We start from the raw sequence: 22,043 nt of genomic DNA, 5'->3' as shown, positions 1-22,043 counted from the left end.
GCTCAAGGGCAATGCTGACACCCTTTACCCCCTTTTTTAATAAAGGTATTGCCCTACTGTTGCTTTACAAGCGGTAGGAACTGTACATCCAGATGGCCATGACATTCAGTGCTGTCTAACTAGGGGGTTCTCAGCTGATGGAATTGCATGAAATTAAGCACTTGTGTTGCAATGCATTCATTCATTGCAACTACCACTTTCGCCCCTCTAAGCTCAAAGCTCCAAAAAAACCCTTTCAGACCATCTCCCTCCACGGTTGGAAGGCAATGAAAATAGTGGTGGCATGGGAGCTGGTGCACTCATCCTGTCGCCTCCATGTGCTTAATTAATCCTCTTTGCAAGGCCTGAAGACATGTATAATCAGGGCTCTATTTCAGCCGCAACTCACCAGAACTCAGTTCTGGCACATCTCAAGTGGCTACCATTGTCACTGTAAGAGAAGTTCTGGCACCTCTTTTTCTAGGAAAGTAGCACTGGGAGAATCCTTTAGGAATACATACACAGAAATAAGAGACAACTGCAACCAGAAGTAAAATATTTTATTATCTCATTCATTTCTCCTAAAAGGTAAGATTTCTTTCAGACAAAATATATAAAGCATTTAATGGTCTTTCTTTTGTTCCACCCACCCTCCCCCCATGTCGTCACCTGATAACTGATGTTCTGTTCTTTGAATCATCTTTAGCTCCAGCAAAGAACTAAGGCCTTGTCCATGTGTTTCAGGTTTTGCACAAAGTTACCAAGGTTAAAGACTGGCTTAAAACATGCACAACCAAACACAAAAAGGTTGGATTTCCAACTTGAGTAGCGCAGAAGAAAATGCAAGCCTGGTTTTTATTACTGTGCCACGATGCTCACTAAAGAAACTGTTATGATGCTCCTTTCCCTTCAGGATCTGTACCATTCAGATGAAATTGCAATGAAAATCAATAGGAATTTGAACATTACTCCTAACCAAGCAGAGTGCATACCTCAAAAGGAGCTGAAAATTCTGTTTGCATGGGCAGGTAAAAGTTAAAATAAAATCCAAGGATGGTTATAAGTAATATGCCTCTATGTTGTGACTGCTTTAATTGGAATCACACTGAGTCCACCTCCACATGGCAAAATGTGTGCATTGTTTTGAGTTTTTCTCTATTTTGCAGCAGCCAGACATTAGGCATTTTGTTATTATTAACACTGGCTAAACCGCTCAATTTGCCCTACAGAGAAGGTGTCATCATGCCCTATATTTGGCTGGGCAGGTTTCTGACAGCACAGTGGCAGATCACTCCAGGCCACTACTTCATCGCAGGGAGCAAATGCCATAGGGACACTTGAAGCACATATTGTACTGCAATTTGTGCATGCATAGCTACCCTAAACCTTGTTCAGAAGCACCAAGAGTTCAATTCGAGATGCAAGCACATTCCTGAAATATAGATGTGTTGACAACTCAGACCTTCTGTAACCTGGGAGCTGTTCAATGAGACCCACAGTTCTCTCCCACTACATGCTATGGGAGACAACCTTGCTGCAGATCTTCTCTTCCTGTGTCCACCTGCTCCATCTCCCAGCTCCACACAAGCATCCTATGCCCTACACAACACCTGGACCAACGTTCTCCCAGGGACTAATCCATTAATGCCCTCAATGGTCAAGACACATGATGAAGATGCTTCAGATTGTGCAATTTGCATTTCCAGTATATTAAACGCAACCACAGCTTTTAGTTCTGTTATCTTCTGGGAGAATTTTACTGTGTAGGAAGTGTTTAGCAAAGTTCTGCTACATGAATGTTGGTCTCTTTTCTGTGCATCCCTCTCCCTCCTCATATTCCCTGAACTCTACTTGTCTAGGGGTGTTCTCAACCACATTTTTCCATCTGCCACAAAAAAGAAAACTGTAACTGCAGTCCAACTGCATTTGATTTTTCTTGTTTAACCAATCTTTTACAAGAGCAGACGTCTAGGGACCTGGATCATAATCTACTGTTCAACTTCTGATGTTTAGAAACCTAATGGGTAGTATATAGTGTGCAAGGAAATGGGGAGCCAATCTTTCCTCCAGTGTGCAATGCTACTAATCCCTTTCTTTTTATTATTATTGTGGAGGGTGAATCACAGCCCTACTACCTATTTGCATGGAGGTCCTCATCATTATTTCAACCAATCCATTCCTACAAAGCAAGAGCTCAATCTGACTGTTGTATCTACAAAACCTCCGTTATAAACATCTGGCAAAAATGAATTGCTAAGTGATATTCTGAAACATTTTTTTAAGACCCCAAAGATAAGTCAATCAAGATAAACATTTGGCCCAAGTTCAGTTGTCATCTCTCCAATGGTAAAAAGACTAGTGGGCCCTGTTTCACTTGGAGATGGTGAGACAATCTGGACACTGGGAGAGCCAGCTGTATTGACCTCTTCACCAGCAACATCTCCCAGAATGGTTTATTCTTGCTGGTCTACAAACTCAGGATTTTAAGAGTTTGCTTTTCCTTCTCCTGAAGATTCAGGAGAACACAACCAATCTTGCATGCAGATCAGTGGTACACGCATCCCTTGCATTGTGGGGTTGTGCCTCTTACAGAGAAATGAGGAAAAAATGGCAGGCAAGCTTGCACAGAAAGGCAACGAATGCTGCTATGTAAAGCCTAGAACAGAGCTTTCCAAACTGTGTTGACACGTCAGTGTGCTGACTGCAGGCAAATGTTCCCTGCGCTGCTCCTCAAGGCTGAAAAGAAGTTAGTTTCGCCTCTGGTTTGCTAGTAAAACTGAACTGCTGTGTTGCGAAATGATGCATGTCTAAAAAGTGTGTCACCAATGTGAAAAGTTTGGAAAGCTCTGACCTAGAATGACAAGTCCATGAATTTCGATGTTGAGCTGCAAGGATACTGATACAGCTTCCTTGCCCTTTTAGGGAATTAATTTCACTGCAGATTTTCTGTTAATTGATTCATACAAATGGTTCTTTGTGCTGAGAAGGAAGTGGCACTCTAGTGAAAAAGGCCAACTCTTCTTTTTTATTATTACGTTTATAATCCACCTTCCAAGGAGCTCCTAACCAACAAATCAACCCCATTCATCCTCACAACAGTATTGTGAAGTTGGTAATGCTGAGAGTGAGTGGTTGGTTCACCGTCACTCAGATAACTTTGTGGTTGGGTACAGATTTGAAGTAGGGCCCCCCTCCTTCTCAAGCTTCTCATGCTCTTTCAGAAGAGATTGTTGTGCTAGCTTTCTCAAGAGAAACCCAATACTCACATTTTGGGGTTGCTGTCTAAATTTAAGCCCAGTGATGTGTGAATGTTGAATGTAAATGCAGAACAAAGACACCCAAGGCCCAGTGTTGCCCACATGTGACCTGAGAAGTTAGTAATGCGCAAGCAATGAGAGCAAGAAGTAAATTAAGACACATTCTCTCAAGGACAGAGCAAGAACGCCTGCGCGGATGAGTAGAGGAGAAGCCCAAGAGGGTTACATTGGGAGTGCAGCTCTCACAACTTCTGGCAAATGGCTGTGTCAACCACAAAAGTGTTTTCAAAATGGCGGATGTGATGACATGTCTCAGCAGCACGTCGGTGGATATCTGGAAGAGAGTAGAAAGAAATGTCAGATTAAGGCATGGTGTGGCGAGGAAAGCAGATGAGTGTTGAAATAGAACCGGTTCAAGAATCAAGGATGTTGAAGCAAGAGCACAAAAATAACCCCATAACCATTTTTTAAATATTGGCCTCCATCAAGGCATTTATTCTATTAAAGAAATAAACTTCTTTTTAAAGCACATAGCTTCAGTAATAAAAACTATCATAATGATACCCCTTACAAAAAGCATACAGTTACTCCTACTGTAAATCAGCTAGATGAATTAACAGCCTTCCAAGGGGTTTTATGCATATTGTGTTGAGTTTAATGTTTTTACTGATTTTATTGTTCTAATATATCATTAGCGTATATTTTACTGTTTCCGACATTTACTGTAAACCAACCAGTGGCCATGGTTGATGGGCAGTTAATAAATGTCTGAATAAAATAGTTATCCTCTGTGGAATTGCAAAGATAAATGCTGTTCTGTCTTGAAAGCCCAGCTGAGCAGTGTAACTCCAGAAGCAACAGCAACAGCAACAGCACAAACTTACGTCTTCTCGCAGTCCTGCGCTTCAGCCTGTATATCTCTTTGTCCCTGCACAGGGCATAAATGTAGAAGCCAAGCTGGTCCACGTCAGTGACATGTTCTGTCACTATCATCTCCTCCTGGATCATGTAGGTTTGTGGCAGGTATGCCCCTTTCTGAAACCACAGAATTAAATTCACAAAATCTTAACTATTACTGAGATTATTTGATGAGGATTAAATTTCAGGGGGGAACTATGCCTGACAGCCATGATCTTTGCTCTTCAGAAATGATTTTATCAGGGCTTCAATATTTTGATCCAAGCAACATTCATTCATCTTCATCAGCAAAGGATTTAATTGGCATTTTGAAAACCAGCCGGGAGCAGCAGCACACTTCTGACAGGAACATCATTATTTTGTAAGCTTTCTGAAGACAATCAATACAAACAGGTATCAGGTGGAATTTTCTCGTGGCTTAATTGGTTTTTATAAATCCAAAGGCCAAAAATGAACACATAGACCCTCTAGGGGGCCTCCACCTTTGTCCCCTGTTCTCAACCAGAGCCAGGGCCTTTTCAACACTGGCTCCGGCCTGGTGAAACGCTTTGCCTCATGAGACCAGGGCCCTGCAGGATCTGATTTCTTTCTGCAGGGCCTGTAAGACAGAGTTTTTCTTGGCTTGGAATCAAGCTAGTTGGCCCTGGAGTGCATGGAGGAAAAGAACAAATACAGAGAGAGAGAGAGAGAGAGAGAGAGAGAGAGCACTGAAGACGTTTAGAGAGGTGGTGGTTGTTTTTCTGAAGCAAATCACCTAGCGGAATTGGAAAACTGCAGTTCCATTTAGAGCCAGACCACCTTCCCAGTGTCGCTTTGTTTCTCAATGGTCTAAATGTAGCCACAGGACGCTAGAATTATAATTAAGAAGCACTAAATAGGGAATCAGAAATGATATTGCAAAGTCACAGGTGTACAATATGGTTCTGAATGTGTCGGTGGAAGAAAACAGAACTAGTTTAATAAGCAGGGGTTAATCTTCTTCAACCCACAGGCTTCCAACAAACACTATTAGGACAGAATAATAAAATATAGCTGGTTTTGAGCCTGCTAAGTGCAGGACTCTGTCGTCATTCATCTTTGGGTATACAAGTATCCTCATACTCAATCTGATCTGAATGACCAAATAGGTCAGATTGTGCCAATTCAATCCTTGCTCCTTAGAAACAAAGAGACCATGATTTCTTTCTGGATTAGGTTGCCTTGTACTGAGAAATGAGGGCAGTGCTTTGCAGTAGTTCTGCTTCAACTTGCCAAATTATTTTAGAAAATAGTTTGTGATTGGAAGAGAGTTCACTTCATTTCTGGGTGCTTGTGCTCCAGGGCCCCACAAGAGTCTTGCTCTGTTGCCTACGTGCTCTGAAACGTTTACATGAAACCACGGAGTGAGGTCATCTGGAAGCTTTTCAGCGAAGTCAGTTTGTGGTTGACTCCCAATTTCTCATTTTCATCGACTCAGGCGAGGAGGAAGAGGTGTTAAATCAATACCTGGACATATTAATAGACTGCATGATGCTCAGTACATTGAAATTCAACCCAAGCAAGATAGCGAAGCGAGTTGTGTTCTGGAGAGGGTTGAACAATCAGGTTTGCAGTCTGGGGGGTGCTTCTTGAACCATATTTGACACAGGAGGTGTAGCCCTTTAGCACCTTTGCTGGGTGCTGACTGTGACCCTACCTGGACAGGAATAGCCCAACTTCAGTTATCCATGCCCTGGGCAACCTCCCAGTGTGTACCATGCACAGGACCAATGATGGTCTGTAAACTTCAGAGCTCAAAACTGAGCTGCAACACTGCTGAACTGAGATTAGGAAACAGGACGGTGTGTTGCCAGATTCACTGGTTCCCAGACCATTTATGGGCACAAATAGAAGCAATGGTTTTTGACTCTTAAAACCTTAAATGGCATGAGATTGAGGTGGTCCTTGATTATATAATGCCCTATCAAGAGAGGCTCACCTGGCAACTACCTAGATAACATTTTGGTGCCAGGTAGAGACCTTTTCATTTTGTTAAGCCCTTTCCTTCTATTTTAAGTTTCTGGTATCTGAGCTGTTTTTAGTCCTGCTTTATGTTTTATTAACCAATCCTCACTCCCACCCCAAATTTTAAATCTGTTAGCCTCCCTAAAATTACACAATTATAGGGCAACATAAAAAAATGAAATAATTTTTTTTTATAAAGCAGACACTTGCCCCAACACAAGACCATCTACTAAGTGAACAAGCTTACCACCAGCAAACTGACCTACACATTCCAAAACCGCAGAGGAGGCAAGCAGAGAGATCCCACAGTGATACCATCAGAATGGCATCAGCTGAATAGGCAGTTCCCCTGGCAAGCATCCCAAGCCACAGATGCCCTCCCACCCCACTTCCTGACCCAGTGATTGATTATCTCCTGGGAGATTAAGAAAACTCAATGGGAGCAGGGCATCTTAACACATTGCTATGCTGTTGTGCTGCCACATCAAGCTAAATCAATAGCCTGTTGTAAAATATTGCTGTCTCATTCAATTAAGGAGAGTTCTCCAATGCCAGCAGAGCTGTTCTGTAAAAGTCAAGCTATCTGTTTATCTGCATCACGGAAGGAGACTGACAAAGAAGATAGCATGTGTGCAAGGCTGACTACGCATTTCCTGGCAATAAGGTAAAGGTAAAGGTACCCCTGCCCGTACGGGCCAGTCTTGACAGACTCTAGGGTTGTGCGCCCATCTCACTTAAGAGGCCGGGGGCCAGCGCTGTCCGGAGACACTTCTGGGTCATGTGGCCAGCGTGACAAAGCTGCATCTGGCGAGCCAGCGCAGCACACGGAAACGCCGTTTACCTTCCCGCCAGTAAGCGGTCCCTATTTATCTACTTGCACCCGGGGGTGCTTTCGAACTGCTAGGTTGGCAGGCGCTGGGACTGAGCAACGGGAGCGCACCCCGCCGCAGGGATTCAAACCGCCGACCTTTCGATCGGCAAGCCCTAGGCACTGAGGCTTTTACCCACAGCGCCACCCGCGTCCCTTTCCTGGCAATACATATTTGTTAAATCCAAGGTTGGATGACCGACTATATCTATTTATTTTTATTTAAATATTGATAATCAACAGTTCTATAAAGTATATCAAGGCAGTTTACAACATACAGGCAACCCCCTCATTCAATTTGTGATGTCCCCACACAGGGCACACTATTCAGGGGGTTCTCCCATCCCTCTCCCCCTCGACTAAGGGGCTGTTCCAGGAAAGTAAGTGAGGGGGAAAGTCCCAACTGCACAAGCAAAAGCCCTGGTGTTCGTAAGGTGAATCCTGCCCTGTGTTTCAGACCGTGCTCAATTATTTTTATCTATTCTATTTCACGTGTCCGCTCCATTTTATCTTCAAAGCACCCCTGTGAGAATAAGGAACATTTCCCCCCTACCTTTACGTTAACCAACAGCTCCCAGAAACTCTGAGGTGGCATGACAGTGGTGGTGTTCAGCTCAATGACATAGCATTTATCCAAGCTGATGTCAAGGTAGGCAGTCAGACCCTGAAAGGAAAAACAGGCAGAATGAGCTCAAACAAGGGAGGCTATGTTGGTCTTGTTGAGAGAGCAGCAGAGGTTTCCTCCAACAACCCAGGATCCCTCAGCTTAAGCAACCTTAGTACCTCTCATGTAACATCAAAGATTAACCATTAGTGCATCCTCTTCTTGAAAGATCCTTCTAGTACAAGCTCTGCTTACAGGAGATACCTGTGACGTAATGTTAGGAAAAGGAACTGGTACACCTAACTGAGCAGGAACCTCTTTTGAAAGCTGTACTAAAAACATGGTCAGGAAAACTGCATCTCACGTGGGCTTCCTGTCCTGTCACTCTTGCAAGTCTCTGAAGCTGCTACAAGCATATTCAAGAGACGCCAAGGTGCAGCCCTTCCTCAGAAGCTGTCATAATATCTGTAGCATGTTGCTTGTTTCTTACCCTCTGAAAGTCATGGATAATATCTGCAGGGTCGCTTTCACCAAAGTGGGGCATTGGGATGCTGATCTGCTCATAATTCTCGCCGAGGTAAATCCTCACGTTCTCATGCAGTTCCAGCTGCTCCCTCAATTCGTCTACGTAGAAAAGCTGGCAGAGCATCTCCTGCTCCTGATCTTCCAGGCCATACTGTGGAAATAAAAAGGGTGGTCGTAAATGCAGGGGCTCTTTGACCTTTGTTGCAAGAGTCACAGAAAAAGCTTTCACACAGGAACAGCGGACGGTGCCTTATGCTGTCTTGGACCACCAAATTCTGCATTAGCTGTGAAGGCTCTACCACGAGCTTGCCATAGTTTTAGACATGTGTTTCCCACCCACCTCTGGAGAGACCAGGGGCTGAACCTTGGGCTTTCTGCATCCGACACACTGAGCTAAGGCCCTTAAGATGAGGCAAATACAACAAACAACCTCAACATGGCTGCCTTCTGAAGCCGCTTTTCTTTTAAAACAAGTGACAGTTGGAGCTTTGTTGCACACATTTGCATATGATGTGCAGCTGGCTCTCAAGTGTGACTCTAAGTAAGTGCTGCCTCTCTGCCCAAAGCTTCTATGTAACTCAAAAGCAAGCACATGATGAGTCTTCAACAACAACAACCTTTCCCATTTTTCCTATCTCCTGTTCTCTGGGACCAGCTGTACATATCACAAGTCTCAGCTTCCCACCTGCGTTGCTTAAATATCACCTCACAGAACACATTTTACACAAACCTCCACCGTAGTGTACGTACAGAGCAAACTCTCCAGTGAGTAAAAAGAGAGCCAGGAATGTACTCAAAAAAGAGAAATGCCAATGACAAAGGACTTGGAAATGAAAATTGCAGATTAATATTAAAGATGGGAAATTTATTTTGCCAAAAAAGAAAAAAGGAAAAAGGAAAAGTGTGCTTAATAAGCAAGTGCTGTGGTCCACCTCTCTCTACACCAGTGTGGTGTAGTGGTTAAGAGCGGTAGTCTCGTAATCTGGGGAACTGGGTTCGCGTCTCCGCTCCTCCACATGCAGCTGCTGGGTTACCTTGGGCCAGTCACACTTCTCTGAAGTCTCTCAGCCCCACTCACCTCACAGAGTGTTTGTTGTGGGGGAGGAAGGGAAAGGAGAATGTTAGCCGCTTTGAGACTCCTTAAAGAGAGTGAAAGGCGGGATATCAAATCCAAACTCTTCTTCTTCTTCTCTCAGACTCCACCCTGGAGTTCTCAAAAAAATTATCTGTCGGTACCATGGAAAAGGGATGGGAACATTAAGGTCAGAAGACTAAGTTGTTTAATTAATTCTTAGGTATCTAACAGTTTTATTGTTTTGCTGATCTGAATTTGCCTTTGACTTGTTTTATATTTTGACCTATGCTGCATTTTGTTATATACAGCAGAGATTCTGGCTTTTTGTTTTTGTCTGCTGTTTGGGGATCTGGGCTTCCCTAGGAAGCAAAAGTGAGGTATGAATGATAAATGAACCTGGGGCGGGGGAGAGATGAAGGAATCAAATGACTAATGGGGAAAAGGCAATAGGTTAAGTCAACATGAACTTTGAGAATCCTGGGGGGACGAGGTAGAGACCCTTCACACTGCCCCATACATACCTGATTTGGGAACGTATAGGAGAAGTATCTGTAGACATACATTGATGTCAAAATCAGGCCGAGGAGCAACAACAGCATCATCATCGTCCAGTAGAAGATGCGACTAAGAGGCTTCCTGGTCTCCACTGGAAAAGGCAAGGGCTGCTCCTCCTGTTTAAAAGGAGGAGACAAGGTAACAGAAACATTGGTATGGGCAATGCAAGACATGCTTAAACACTGGTCAGGATTTCTCAGTGCTGCATGGAATGTTTTCAGAAGATAAGAGGAGTCAAGAGGGCAATACAGAGTAAAACATTTCAGAAAGTTTGCTTCCCATGATGAACAGCAGACCTTTTTCAGTTTTGATTATTATTGTTTCCAAATTGTGCCAAGCAAACAAAGCAAAGCCTGAAAACAGGTAGTCTGCAAACAGGTATGCTACTGCTGGTGTGTGATTTGTATTCTGTACTATATTTTGTGATGACTAGTCAAGAGCAGTTAAGACAGTGCGCTCTGAACCAGGAAGGCCTCGACTCAAATACTGCCCCCTCACTAGGTAGATTTAAGCAAGTCATTCTCCTTCAGCCTCAGCATCCCTGTCAACAATATGGACACTGTACTTACTTACTATGGAATCCCTATACAGATATGATGTTTCTACAGACCCACCAAGTGTCCCTATTTTCCAGGGATGTCCCTGATTTAGAGAAGCCATCCTGGTTTCTGATTTGATCCCGGAATGTCCCGCTTTTCCTTAGGATGTCCCTATTTTCACTGGAGAAATGTTGGAAGGTATGGAGTTATACACACACACACACACACACACACACACACACACACACACCGAGCCATCTGAAGGTAATCCTGTATAGGGAAATTTTTTTAATGTTTAATGTTTTATTAGGTTTTTATATTTGTTGGAAGCTGCCCAGAGTGCTGGGGCAACCCAATAAGATGTGTGGGGTATAAATAGTAAAATTATCATTATGGAATGGGATGTCCCTTTTTTCAATGGCTAAATGTTGGAAGGTATGTTTCTGCAGACCAAGTGGCTCATATTTTATTTGAATACTGCCATTAATATTTTTGTCCCTGTTGAGTCTCTTGGACACACTACGGAAAACAATTAATAGTAATTACACAAACATCATGTTTTGTAATATTCAAAAACCATGTCACAAAAAATCAGAAAAGAATACATAACTTTTGATTTAAAAAAATATCCAGAATTTGTCCTTCTTAATTCATAGTCGTTTTGATCTTTGGCACTACTGCATAATCCTGTAACTTGTTTTATTTTCCCCAATATTTAGCATACAATAATTTTGTTGCTTCGTTTATATAATCAAGACTCAAAAGTAACAGTGAACCATTTTTGTTTAGTTTATTTAGTTACAAAGAAGGTGCAAAGAGCCTTGGGTGCTTTGCCCTCCCATCTCTTCCCCGCCTTGTTCACATGCAAAGGCTGTAGGTTGCAAACTCACATACAGTTCTGAATAAACCACAATTTCCTGTTATGTCCATAACTTGGGGAAACTGTGGTTTCTTCCGTCTGTACTTCACAAAACGGCACGAAACTGGTTTCAGGTCCTGTTTTGCTAACTAACCTTTTCTAATTTAAGCTTTGCACACTGCCTTGGACACATCTGAGGGGCAAAGATAAATGAATTTCAAACGGGCAACTGGAATCCGGCGTGTGGCATTACATCACTGTTCCAGCGCTCATGAGATCAGCTTGCACAATGATAATGCTAATTCAACACAGTAACATCAGGCACACAGTCTAGGAAAACAATGAAGGGTCACTGCTGAGAGCAAGCCTGTGGCTGCAAATCCTTAAAACAAGGTACGGCTCAGGATGCACTGCACGAAAACATTAAATGAGCTCATTTGCAGCAGCCCCTGTATGCAACAGACATATGCAATTCGGCAGAAGCGAGAAGCGAGCATTCCACCGGGGCGGCAAGGAAGAAAAATAATAAACTTATCAACAAGGCAGGTTGTGTAGCTTGGCTGAGCTCCACGAACACCACAGATACTCCACAGTTCAGTTGGGAGTGGGTGGGGTGGGCATAGTCGGAGCTGGGAGGGCCTTGAAGTAAGGGGGTGAGAAAAGTCTCCCTGACTGACTTGCAGGAAGCATGCTCTGGCATTTTAAGTCCGTCCCAGCTGGCAGGCAGGATATATAGGAGTGTATGATCCAATAAAGGAAGGACTGGATCAGCTTGGTGCACAGTCTGCTGCAGAAAACCAAGCAGAGCAACGAGCGGCAGGCACAGAATGGCAAAAAACAAACAAGCTATGAAAAGGCAGGCTTTCCCAAACTTGTTATAAAACAAAAGGACCATGAAAAACATCTGGTCCGTTTTAGGGCAGGTTAATAAATTAACACACACCAGGATTGACTGAGTTATTCTGAGACATTTTCTTCTTCTTTTTCTTCTTCCCTTGGAAACAAAGCTAGATTGGTTGAGGGAGAAAACACGGATATCAATATATTCCTTATTAATAGGAAATCCGTCTAGAGCCATGTTTTTCCAGCTGTGGGTCAGGGACTACTAGGGAGCCTCAACCCACTTTCAGGCAGGAAGGCCTCTGCGCTATAACCCACCCAGCCCTGGCTATGTGATACTTTGGGTTGGGCAGGTGCTAGCAGAAGCATCTCCAAAAGCGAGAGTAATAAACTGGGGATAAGAGAAGAAGGGGATAAAACATGGAAGCTGTTAGGAGGAAGGAGTGAATGTAAATGGCCCAGGTAGGAAGGATGAAAGAAACTGTCAGATTGGGGGTAGGCACAGAGTACAAGTGTGAAAGGAGATGGAAAGAAGAAGCTACAGGAGGCTACTCAAAATACTTGCGAGGAGCTTCTGCGTCATCACATTTTGCCTAAAACAAAAAGAATTTCAGGAGAACCCAATGTATGCACTAAGCTTGAGTAAAGCTGACCTGTGGAACTCCCTGCTGCAGGGAACTCACAGTGGCAAACAATCCATTTTTAAAAGAGGGGTTAGAAAGCAATAGAAAATGTTGCCAACAACTGCCATTTATTTTATTATGTCTGCCTCCACCTCCGTTTTGAAACTGGCTATAACCTTGACATGGCTATTTTGTGATAGCTGGAGCCTCAGTATTTGTAGCCCTTTCAATTGGGCTCTGAGGGTGGAAAGTTTGAGAGCCTCTGGCCTAGAGCAAGTATCTCCCGCTCTTCCTTTCATGCCTCCTCTTCTTGCAGTACAGCAAACCTGACCCAAAATCATGGGAGGGCAAGAGGAAAATAACTCAAAATAAACCAGAGCCGATTAAGGGGGAAATGCAGCACTCGCAGGTGAAATAAGGATGTTTGTGAAGGCAGGGTACAAAAGACACCTGGACCTCCTAAACAGGGTGGGTTGTATGCCTGTGTATTATATATAATTTACGTGTGTGTGTCAACAGGGATGTGGGTGGCGCTGTGGGTTAAACCACTGTGCCGCTTGGGTTTGCTGATCGTAAGGTCGGGAGTTTGAATCCACGTGACGGGGTGAGCTCCCGTTGCTCGGTCCCTGCTCCTGCCAACCTAGCAGTTCGAAAGCACGTCAAAGTGCAAGGAGATAAATAGGTACCGCTCCGGTGGAAAGGTAAACGGCGTTTCCGTGCGCTGCTCTGGTTTCGCCAGAAGCAGCTTAGTCATGCTGGCCACATGACGCGGGGGGGGGGGGGGACACTGTCTGCGGAAGTGGACAAATGCCAGGTCTCTCGGCCTTTAAAGCAAGATGAGTGCCGCAACCCCAGAGTCGTTTGCAACCTTTTCATCAGCAGGAAATCAGTTGCCATTGATAAAAGTTCAAGGTTAGATGTAATAAGCGACAGCCAAGCTTACAGTTGCTTGTATCTGGGCAGGTTTGATCAATGAGATTTCCGCTGATGTAAACAAGAGGAAGGAAACTAAAGCAAGTTTACCCAAGTTCAGTGCCGTCAGAAAGACGTCCCTTCATCTCCCCTGCCCACTTAGCTTTCCAAAGCTGTTTCATCTGTTTCATTTTTCAGCTGTTGCCATCCTAGACCATTTCCCCCAAATAAGGTGCAAAGGACACTCAGCCCTTCAACTCTTATCACATTTTGGTCCTCTGTTGTTGTTTTTCAGGGATGGGAACATTCAATTACACAGAGGGAACGGCATCATTATTTATGACTTGCCCTGAAATCTTCCCGTTTCTATTCTGCTGGGACCTCGATATTCTTTCCCCATTTATTTATTTCTTCCACTACAGTCTGCAGCTCCCAAAGGGCTTATATATTGTACTAAGATTGCAATATGAAAATGACCTCAGCTAAAATGTGCTCACAGAGAATGTGTGCATTTTGTGAGTTTGGCAGATTATTTCTGTTCTGCATTGAGAGCTTTGCAGGCAATGCTGGTTCAGAGCCCCCTGCCTAGAAAAAACACATGGGTTTGGAGAACAGGCACACAGTTTCCTGAGCGGCATAACAATGAATTCTTGAAGTGGTGGGCATGTCCACCAGCATCTCAGTGCCGCTATATGTCCTTAGCAAATGTTGCTAAGCGCTCTTCCAGACAACCCCATTACTCACCGTTCATCCTAATCTGTTTGCACAACATTTACAGAGGTCACACCACACTGCAGTTCATTCATTCCAATTTGCCTGCATGGAGGTTATACAATAACCTTCCAGCACCTTTTCCTGCTTTTCTTAACAAAAAAATTCCATGTTTCTATCATGGCTTTGTTGCACAAGAGCACCAGATCCACTCATTGCAGCTCAGCAGCAGAGCCTCTGCTTTGCAGTATTAGAAAGTTCCATGTGCCAGACGCATTTTGCAACTTGTGCAGATCCAACTGCAACCACATGGAGATCTCTGCATGAGAGGTTGGTTCAGACATCTCCATCTGGCTGCCCCATCCCCAGCTTTCTTAAGCAACTAAGCAGAAGAGCTTATTAATTACCTTTTTCTGCGAGGAGTACATGGTTCACCCCCTTCTCAGTTAATCCCTACAATAACCCTGTGAGGTTTAGAAGCTGTGACTGACTCCAAGGTAACCCATTGAGCTTCATGGCTGAGTGGGGATTTGAATCTTGATCTCCCAAGTCCTAGTCGAGCACTCTAACCACTACACTGCTCTGGCTTCCTACAGTACTTTTGCTATGGGGCAGCCATATAAATTCTGTAGGCAAATAAATAGGGGAAAGCAAAATGTCATTTAGAGAAGGATCTGATATATTTTCCTTGAATTTGTTTTATTCTGGATTGTTTTAATGTGTTTGTAACTGCTTTGAAATTTTTTGTTCTTTGAAATATAAAACAGTGTAGAAATGAAATAATTTCATTGGCCCCTAGACATTCCATTGTGGCGAACGTAACGTTAAGGCGCCATTTGGCAATTAGTTGCAGATCGTGTAGCTGATGCTCCAATACTTTGGCCACCTCATGAGAAGAGAAGACTCCCTGGAAAAGACCTTGATGTTGGGAAAGATGGAGGGAACAAGAGAAGGGGACGATAGAGGACAAGATGGTTGGACAGTGTTCTCGAATCTACAAACATGAGTTTGACCAAACTGTGGGAGGCAGTGGAAGACAAGAGTGCCTGGCAGGCTCTGGTCCATGGGGTCATGAAGAGTTGGACACGACTAAACAACAACAAAATATATCTGAGTTTCTATCACTGCTTGCTTTGCCCAGGTTCAAACCCCCGGACCTCCAGGTAGGGCCAGAAATGTCCCATTTTTGAAAAGCTGGAGTGTCGCTATTGGTCAGTGTATGCCATTTGTCTTCACCCAGTGGGTCGTGTGACCCACTACTGGGCACAGCCTGATTTAATATGGGTTGCAACAGCAACACTATGGCCATACTAATGTATTGGTGGAGAAAAACTAAGAAGTGGGTCTCTAAAGGCATGTGTGAATTGAGGGCAGGTTCCAGGTCGGAAAAGTTATAGATTACTGGAGTTGACATCCTGAGCTAGGTGGAGGGGGGGGACTATTCTTGCTGCACATGTAAACTGCCTATAACCTCTCACCTTGTCCTCTCTAGCACCCAAGAACTCTTGCTGGCACCTGGCTTTGAGCTAGATCCTCATGACCCCAGGAAGTCAAGAGCACAGCCTTAACACTATGGCTCTTGTTTCCTCACATCAACAGAAACCAGGACGCAATTATGCATACAGACTGTTTCAAAAGCTTTGCTTTAGAATGGAAAAGGTACTACATGCAGTCTTCACGGCAAGCAGTTTTTCAGCAGAGAGCATATGAAATGTGGTACTCGTGCAAAGCCACAGAGAGTCACAGCCACTTGGGATCTCAAATGAAGACACTTGAAGAGAACAATCACAATGATGTGTCTGATTGCATCCTTGACACCAGCCATGTGTTTTGAGAAACAATGCTCACCCACCTGCCCTAAGCAGAGGCTACAGGCAGCAAGCCATGCACAAAATCCCCAATAAGGCTGCTTTTCTAATTAATGCATAGCTTTGTCACTGCACGAATGAAAGAGGTGGCAGGGTGCTGATTCGTGTGGGTGTGCAATCAGAACAAGGGAATTCAATAAAACCCTGGCTGCTTAACCCTTTTTCCTCTATCAGAGAAGTACAGGATTATCAGCCCATAGTGGAAGACAAATGTACACCGTCATGTGGAAAGGGGAGTGGGTTGAGAGGGAGGCCAACACATGCAAATTCCCAACAGCCCCCTCAGGGTGACTCTAAAACTAGGAGGCAGAAACGGAGTCCCTTCATGTTGTTGGACTCTAACTCCCACCAACCCTTCTCAGCATGCCCAATGCCAAGAGCTTATGGTCTGACAGCAGCTGGAGCCACCCAGATTTCCTTGTCCTGGAACCACTTTCCATAGCGGGAGGGAAGAAATTGCACAGGTGTTCAAGGCTTGTACCTTAAGTGACATTCAGTGGTGCAAGCCTGCTTGTGCAACATGACTTCTCCATCCTCCTCTGCCTCATCTCCCCCCCACCTGGGTTTGCAGAGTTCCCCAACCTTCTGAAGCAGATTTTTGGGAGCAAAAAGGGGTTTCAGGTGGGAGGAGAGGAAGAGGAGCTTGTGCCTGCAGTTGTGCATGCAAAAGATTCGAGGTCCAATCCCCCAGCATCTCCAGGTAGGGCTAGGAATGTCCCCCACCTAAAATCCCAGAAAGCTGCTGTCAGTCAGTGTGGGCAACATGGAGCTAAATGGACCGATAGTGTGACTCTGCATAATGGAGCTTCCTATTCCCCTGTACAAAGCAGAAATGGGGGGAAGGTCGGATGAAATATGCTAGTAGATCTCTGAGTGACTTGAAGTAGATTAGCAAGGATTCTGACTCTGAATTCTATGGGAGGAGCCTCAGACAAAAGCTGTAGCCCAGCTTGCTCAATATCAGTCATCTAAACATCCTAGTAGTTGAGATACGACGCACTCAACTTGAAGTAAGAAAGTAAAATGATTGCATAATATTCATGTTGCTGCTCCTTTCAAATGCAAGCTGCATAGCTTGGAGAAGATACAGATTTGTGTTCGCTCAGTTTTATAATATTCATAAAATAAATTCTAGAGTAGTTTAAGTTTTTTTAAAGTTTTTTTATTGTAATAGTTTTTTAAGAAAAGGAAAAATAAAAACAACTTTTACAAGTCTCTCTTCACCTTGGATTTGGAAAAGGGCTGCAAGATGACTGCAAGGGAACACTAATCCTAGTACAGTAGTAACTCAGCTTACAAATGCTTTGGGTTACAAATGCTTCAGGCTACAGACTCCGCTAACCCGGAAGTAGTACCTCAAGTTAAGAACTTTGCTTCAGGATGAGAACAGAAATTGTGTGGCGGTGGCAGTGGGAGGCCCCATTAGCTAAAGTGGTGCTTCAGGTTAAGAACAGTTTCAGGTTAAGAATGGACCTCCAGAACGAATTAAGTTCTTAACCCGAGGTACCACTGTAATGCATTCAATGGTGTTAGAAACTGTGTTATCTTTTTCTTCATTTTAACTGGAAAAAAACATGTCAGGAATCCCTGCCAGCATCTTCCTCATGGGACAGTGATGTCACCACTGACCGTTGCCATGGAAAGTCAGTTTAGCACTATAAATTTACAAGTAGGCAAAACTGTGCCAGGAGCCTTCTCCAACATGAATATGGTGATAATTCTGGTTATTCCACACAAGTGCAAAGAGGAGGGAAACCATGGGAAATACTATTCTGAAGGCACAGCCACAAGGTCTGATTTTTAAAAGTTTCTAGCCTTTGGGATTCTAAATGAGTTCAAAGTCCTGCATAGCTCCTTGAATTTTCCCATAATAGCAAAGGCAAATGAAGCAAAAGATTTGAAATTGCGGAGTATATTACGAAAATTGTATCAATTTGCAAACTGTGTTGTGATTGCGGAATTCAGCTTTCCTAGGATCAGAATCTGGGTTAACTTGGTGCAGAATTGTTCTTTATCTGGGTAGAGAACTCCAAGCTACAAATCCAATGAGAACAAGTGCAGATCAGGTATGGGGGCTATAGCTTATTGGTAGAAGTGTGGTGCTCTGCATGCTGCACAAAGATGTTTCCAGGTTCGATCTTGGCATCTCCAGGGCTGGGAACCTCTGGCCCTCCAAACTTGCTGAACTGCAGTCCGTATCAGCAAACACAGCCAATGGCTGGGATGATGGAAGTTGTAGTTCAGCAACACTTGGTGGGCCAAATCTTTCCCACACCTGCATTAAAAGGGTCAGGTAGCACATGGTGGGGAAGACAGAGAACAGCCACTACCAGCCCGACTGGGCTATGTAGCCCAATGGTCCGTATAAAGCAGCTTCTTCTGCACACCCAGTTCTGGCAACAGTGGGAGAGACCTTAATTTGTTCACTTCCTGAACCACTCAACAAGAACACATCTACAGGAACAAAACGGTAGGCAGCTGTCATTGCAACACACGCCCCACCCCTGCCAATAATTTAAGATAAATGGCGCATATATAAATGGAGGAATGGAAAAGTACTTCCCCTGGGCTCCTTTGGGAAGGAGGATGCTATAACAGAACAAATGAACAAAAGGTGTGTGCTCTGCACAAAACTTTAAACTCAAATGTAGAAGAATCCTGGTCATCCAAACCTCCATTTTACAACGCTTCTCGTTTCTCAGTTTTCTGCGCATTCCTCGTGTCAGTGAAAGCCTATGGAAATGCTCAGCAATCTGGCTGAATGAGAACATTATCTAAGCATGCTGGATGTCCTGCAGGCTATTCATGGGGGCGGAGCGGGACAGCGAGTTAGAAAGAGAAATTGTGTGGAGTAAACAGAGGCGGTGCAATGCAATTTGCGGGAGTCAAGCGGAGATTCCTGGTGTGATGAAAACAGGGGCAGATATTATGCAGCACACACAAACGACAAAGGATGAAGTCAGGCTCCCATTATTTTAGAAGAGATCATGGAGGCAGCTCAGCACCTCCCCACCCACCCACTGGATAGGAACTGATATAGAGAGAAACACTAGCAAGAGCCCCCTGTGGTAAGGGACACAGCCACTATAGCCCAGAAACCTTTTGGCTGCTTCCCTCAGCTTTGTAACTGGATATTTTGAAATCTCGCCAAAGAATGCCAACCACTGATTCTATTCAAGGGGGCAGGAGAGGGGAAGAATCAACAGCAAACCCCAAACTCAGCAGGTCACAGTCAGCAGGGCAAACCCCAGGGGTGGAGGGAATCTAAACAGAGACCCAAAGCACCACTCACTGTGGAGATGCTGGTTTCTCAACTAGGTCCCTGAAGCATAGCTGAAACAGCCCCTTTTCTAGGCCACAGTTTGGACCCTGGGTTCAAAAAAACCAACAAGCCCCACATAATTTTTTTTTTAAAAAAAATCTTCAACATGGGAGGCAACAAAAGTCTAGCATGCCTGCTAGCTTATCTCCATAGCTGTCAACGTTTTCCCTTTTTTAAGGGAAATTCCCTTATTCCGAATAGGATTCCTCGCAAGAAAAGGGGAAAGTTGACAGCTATGCTTATCTCCCTCTTGCCTTGGCCCAGAAGCCCTTCCCTGATCAGCAGGCCCTGGTCAGGAGAGAACAGTGTGGCCTAGTGGTTTGCGTGTCTGATTAGAAACAAGGAGATCCAGATTCAAATCCCCACTTGGCAAGAGAACAATGGATCACCTCAGAGCAGTTTCTTGCTCAGCCTCAATCTACTTTTCAGGGTTGTTGTTTTGCGAAGACCAAAAACGGAGGGAGGGAATAATTGCACTTCCTCGAGACTCTTGGTGGGATATAAATGTTGAGAAACAAACGCTCTGCGGGGAAAATAGCTGCACAAGATCAGGAGTTCAAAGACGTATTTTACAGTTTCCTATAGTTGGGTTTATCAAATGATGGTGCCCGAATGGGACGGGGGTGGGGTGGGGGAAGAACTCATGGTCAAAGCGCACTTTTTTTCCGGTCATTCCTGAAAAATAAATAAATAACCCGAGACTTCAGGGATGGGCAAAAGTTGCCTCCGCCTGCGGGGAGCTACGAGCTGCCTCTACGGCTGGGGCTGCTGGACTGTTGCTGCAACTCGGCGCCAGGCCTCTTCCTGCTGTAACTTTCCGACTCCTCTCTCGCGTCCTACGGATGCAGGAGCCCAAGGCGGGCGCCTCCAAGTGCCTCCCCGGCCCCGGCGGGCACCCTCAGGAGCCCCGGACCCTGCGGCGGAAGGGGAAACGCCGCGGGACAAGGCTCGCCAGCGAACGGGAAGGGCTGCGCGCCACGACGCGCCCTCTCGCCATCATACGCCCCCCCCCCCAACCCGCGATCTTGCCCCACTTTTCTACCACCGCACAGCCTCCCTTTGCAGAAAACGCGTCCATTTTCTGCCCTCCCTCGGGGGCGAGAGGGAAGCAGGCGACTTTCTTTCTTCCGCTCCGCTCGCCCGTCTGGCCGGTCGGCGCTTGAAAGGGAAAAACCGGCAGGCAACCCCGTCCCGCCCCGGCCGGGCTCTGCAGCGGATCGCGCTGTGCATTCCAGGGGGCTCCGTCCCAAGCAACTCTCCGGGGCTGATTTTATTTCTTTTCAAGTGCCCCTAATGGAACCCATCCCTTGAGATCGAAACGCTTTTCCTTTATTTAATGTGTTGTTATTATTATTCTCCTTTGAGCTAAAAGGCGCTCCCCAGCCGCCGCCGCCACTCACCAAGTCGTGGGGCAAGAGGACCTCGGCTTTGGCTCCATAGTTGGCTCCTGTTGCCGCCGCCGCCGCCTCTTTCTCGGGCTTGAGCCCCGCCGCCGGCTGCTGGAAGCTGATTTTCACCATGGCTGAGCAGGAGCAGCAGCAGCAGCGTCCGAAGCGAAACCCGACGCCTCGTCTGCGCTCGACGCGGCTCTCTGGACCATCCACCGAGCCCACCCCGCCGCCGGGAGGAAGCGCCGGAAGTGCAGCCTTGGCTCTCCGCCCCCCCTCCCGCTTCTCCACCCCACCCCACCCCGCCTTCGCGGGAGAAGCCAAGAGTTAACGAGGCTCCGCGGACGCGCGTCTTGCGCTGGCGAGCGAGCAGGTGGCCGCGAGATTCCGCGCTCAGGATGCACTCCAAAGAGGCTCAGGGAAAGCGAGAGAGCGAAGGCTCCTAGCTTCGGAGCTCTACGGTCTCTCTCCGCGGTTGGAGGCAGGGATGCTTGTGAATGATGGTTGCTGGTGGGGCTCAAGTGGGGTGAGTCCTGCTTGTGGGCATCACTGGTTGGCCACTGTGGAAGAACAGGTCGCTGGACTAGACAGGCCTTTTGGCCTCATCTAGCAACAAGTACTGGTGCTGGAGGAGACTCTTGAGAGTCCCATGGACTGCAAGAAGATCAAACCTATCCATTCTGAAGGAAATCAGCCCTGAGTGCTCACTGGAAGGACAGATGTTGGGAAAGGTTGAGGGCACAAGGAGAAGGGGACGAAGTGCCTGGTGTGCTCTGGTCCATGGGGTCACAAAGAGTCGGACACGACTAAACAACAACAAAGCAGCAAGTACAGTATTTGTTGTTTAGTCGTTTAGTCATGTCCGACTCTTTGTGACCCCATGGACCAGAGCACGCCAGGCACTCCTGTCTTCCACTGTCTCCCGCAGTTTGGTCAAACTCATGCTGGTAGCTTTGAGAACACTGTCCAACCATCTCATCCTCTGTCGTCCCCTTCTCCTTGTGCCCTCCATCTTTCCCAACATCAGGGTCTTTTCCAGGGAGTCGTCTCTTCTCATGAGGTGGCCAAAGTATTAGAGCCTCAGCTTCAGGATCTGTCCTTCCAGTGAGCACTCAGGGGTGATTTCCTTAGGAATGGATGGGTTTGATCTTGCAGTCCCTGGGACTCTCAAGAGTCTCCTCCAGCACCATAATTCAAAAGCATCAATTCTTCGGCGA

The 22,043-nt window shown here is 45.5% G+C and overlaps 1 protein-coding gene across 1 annotated transcript; it reads right to left on the bottom strand.

Annotated features, from left to right (window-relative positions):
- Positions 1-524: 524 nt before the first annotated feature.
- ITM2C (integral membrane protein 2C) lies at positions 525-21,078 on the bottom strand. Its single transcript, XM_028731005.2, has 6 exons — positions 20,839-21,078; positions 9,731-9,880; positions 8,100-8,285; positions 7,559-7,669; positions 4,121-4,271; positions 525-3,570 (listed from the first exon to the last, which is right to left on the bottom strand). The coding sequence occupies exons 1-6, from the start codon at positions 20,956-20,958 to the stop codon at positions 3,479-3,481; spliced, it is 810 nt and encodes a 269-aa protein (XP_028586838.2). The 5' UTR covers positions 20,959-21,078; the 3' UTR covers positions 525-3,478.
- Between the last annotated feature and the right edge of the window lie 965 nt (positions 21,079-22,043).

The sequence above is a fragment of the Podarcis muralis genome, chromosome 6, assembly GCF_964188315.1.
Source record: "Podarcis muralis chromosome 6, rPodMur119.hap1.1, whole genome shotgun sequence".
Lineage (NCBI taxonomy): Eukaryota > Metazoa > Chordata > Lepidosauria > Squamata > Lacertidae > Podarcis > Podarcis muralis.
Note: the sequence above shows the minus strand (reverse complement) of the source record. Positions and strands in the feature narration are given on the sequence as shown.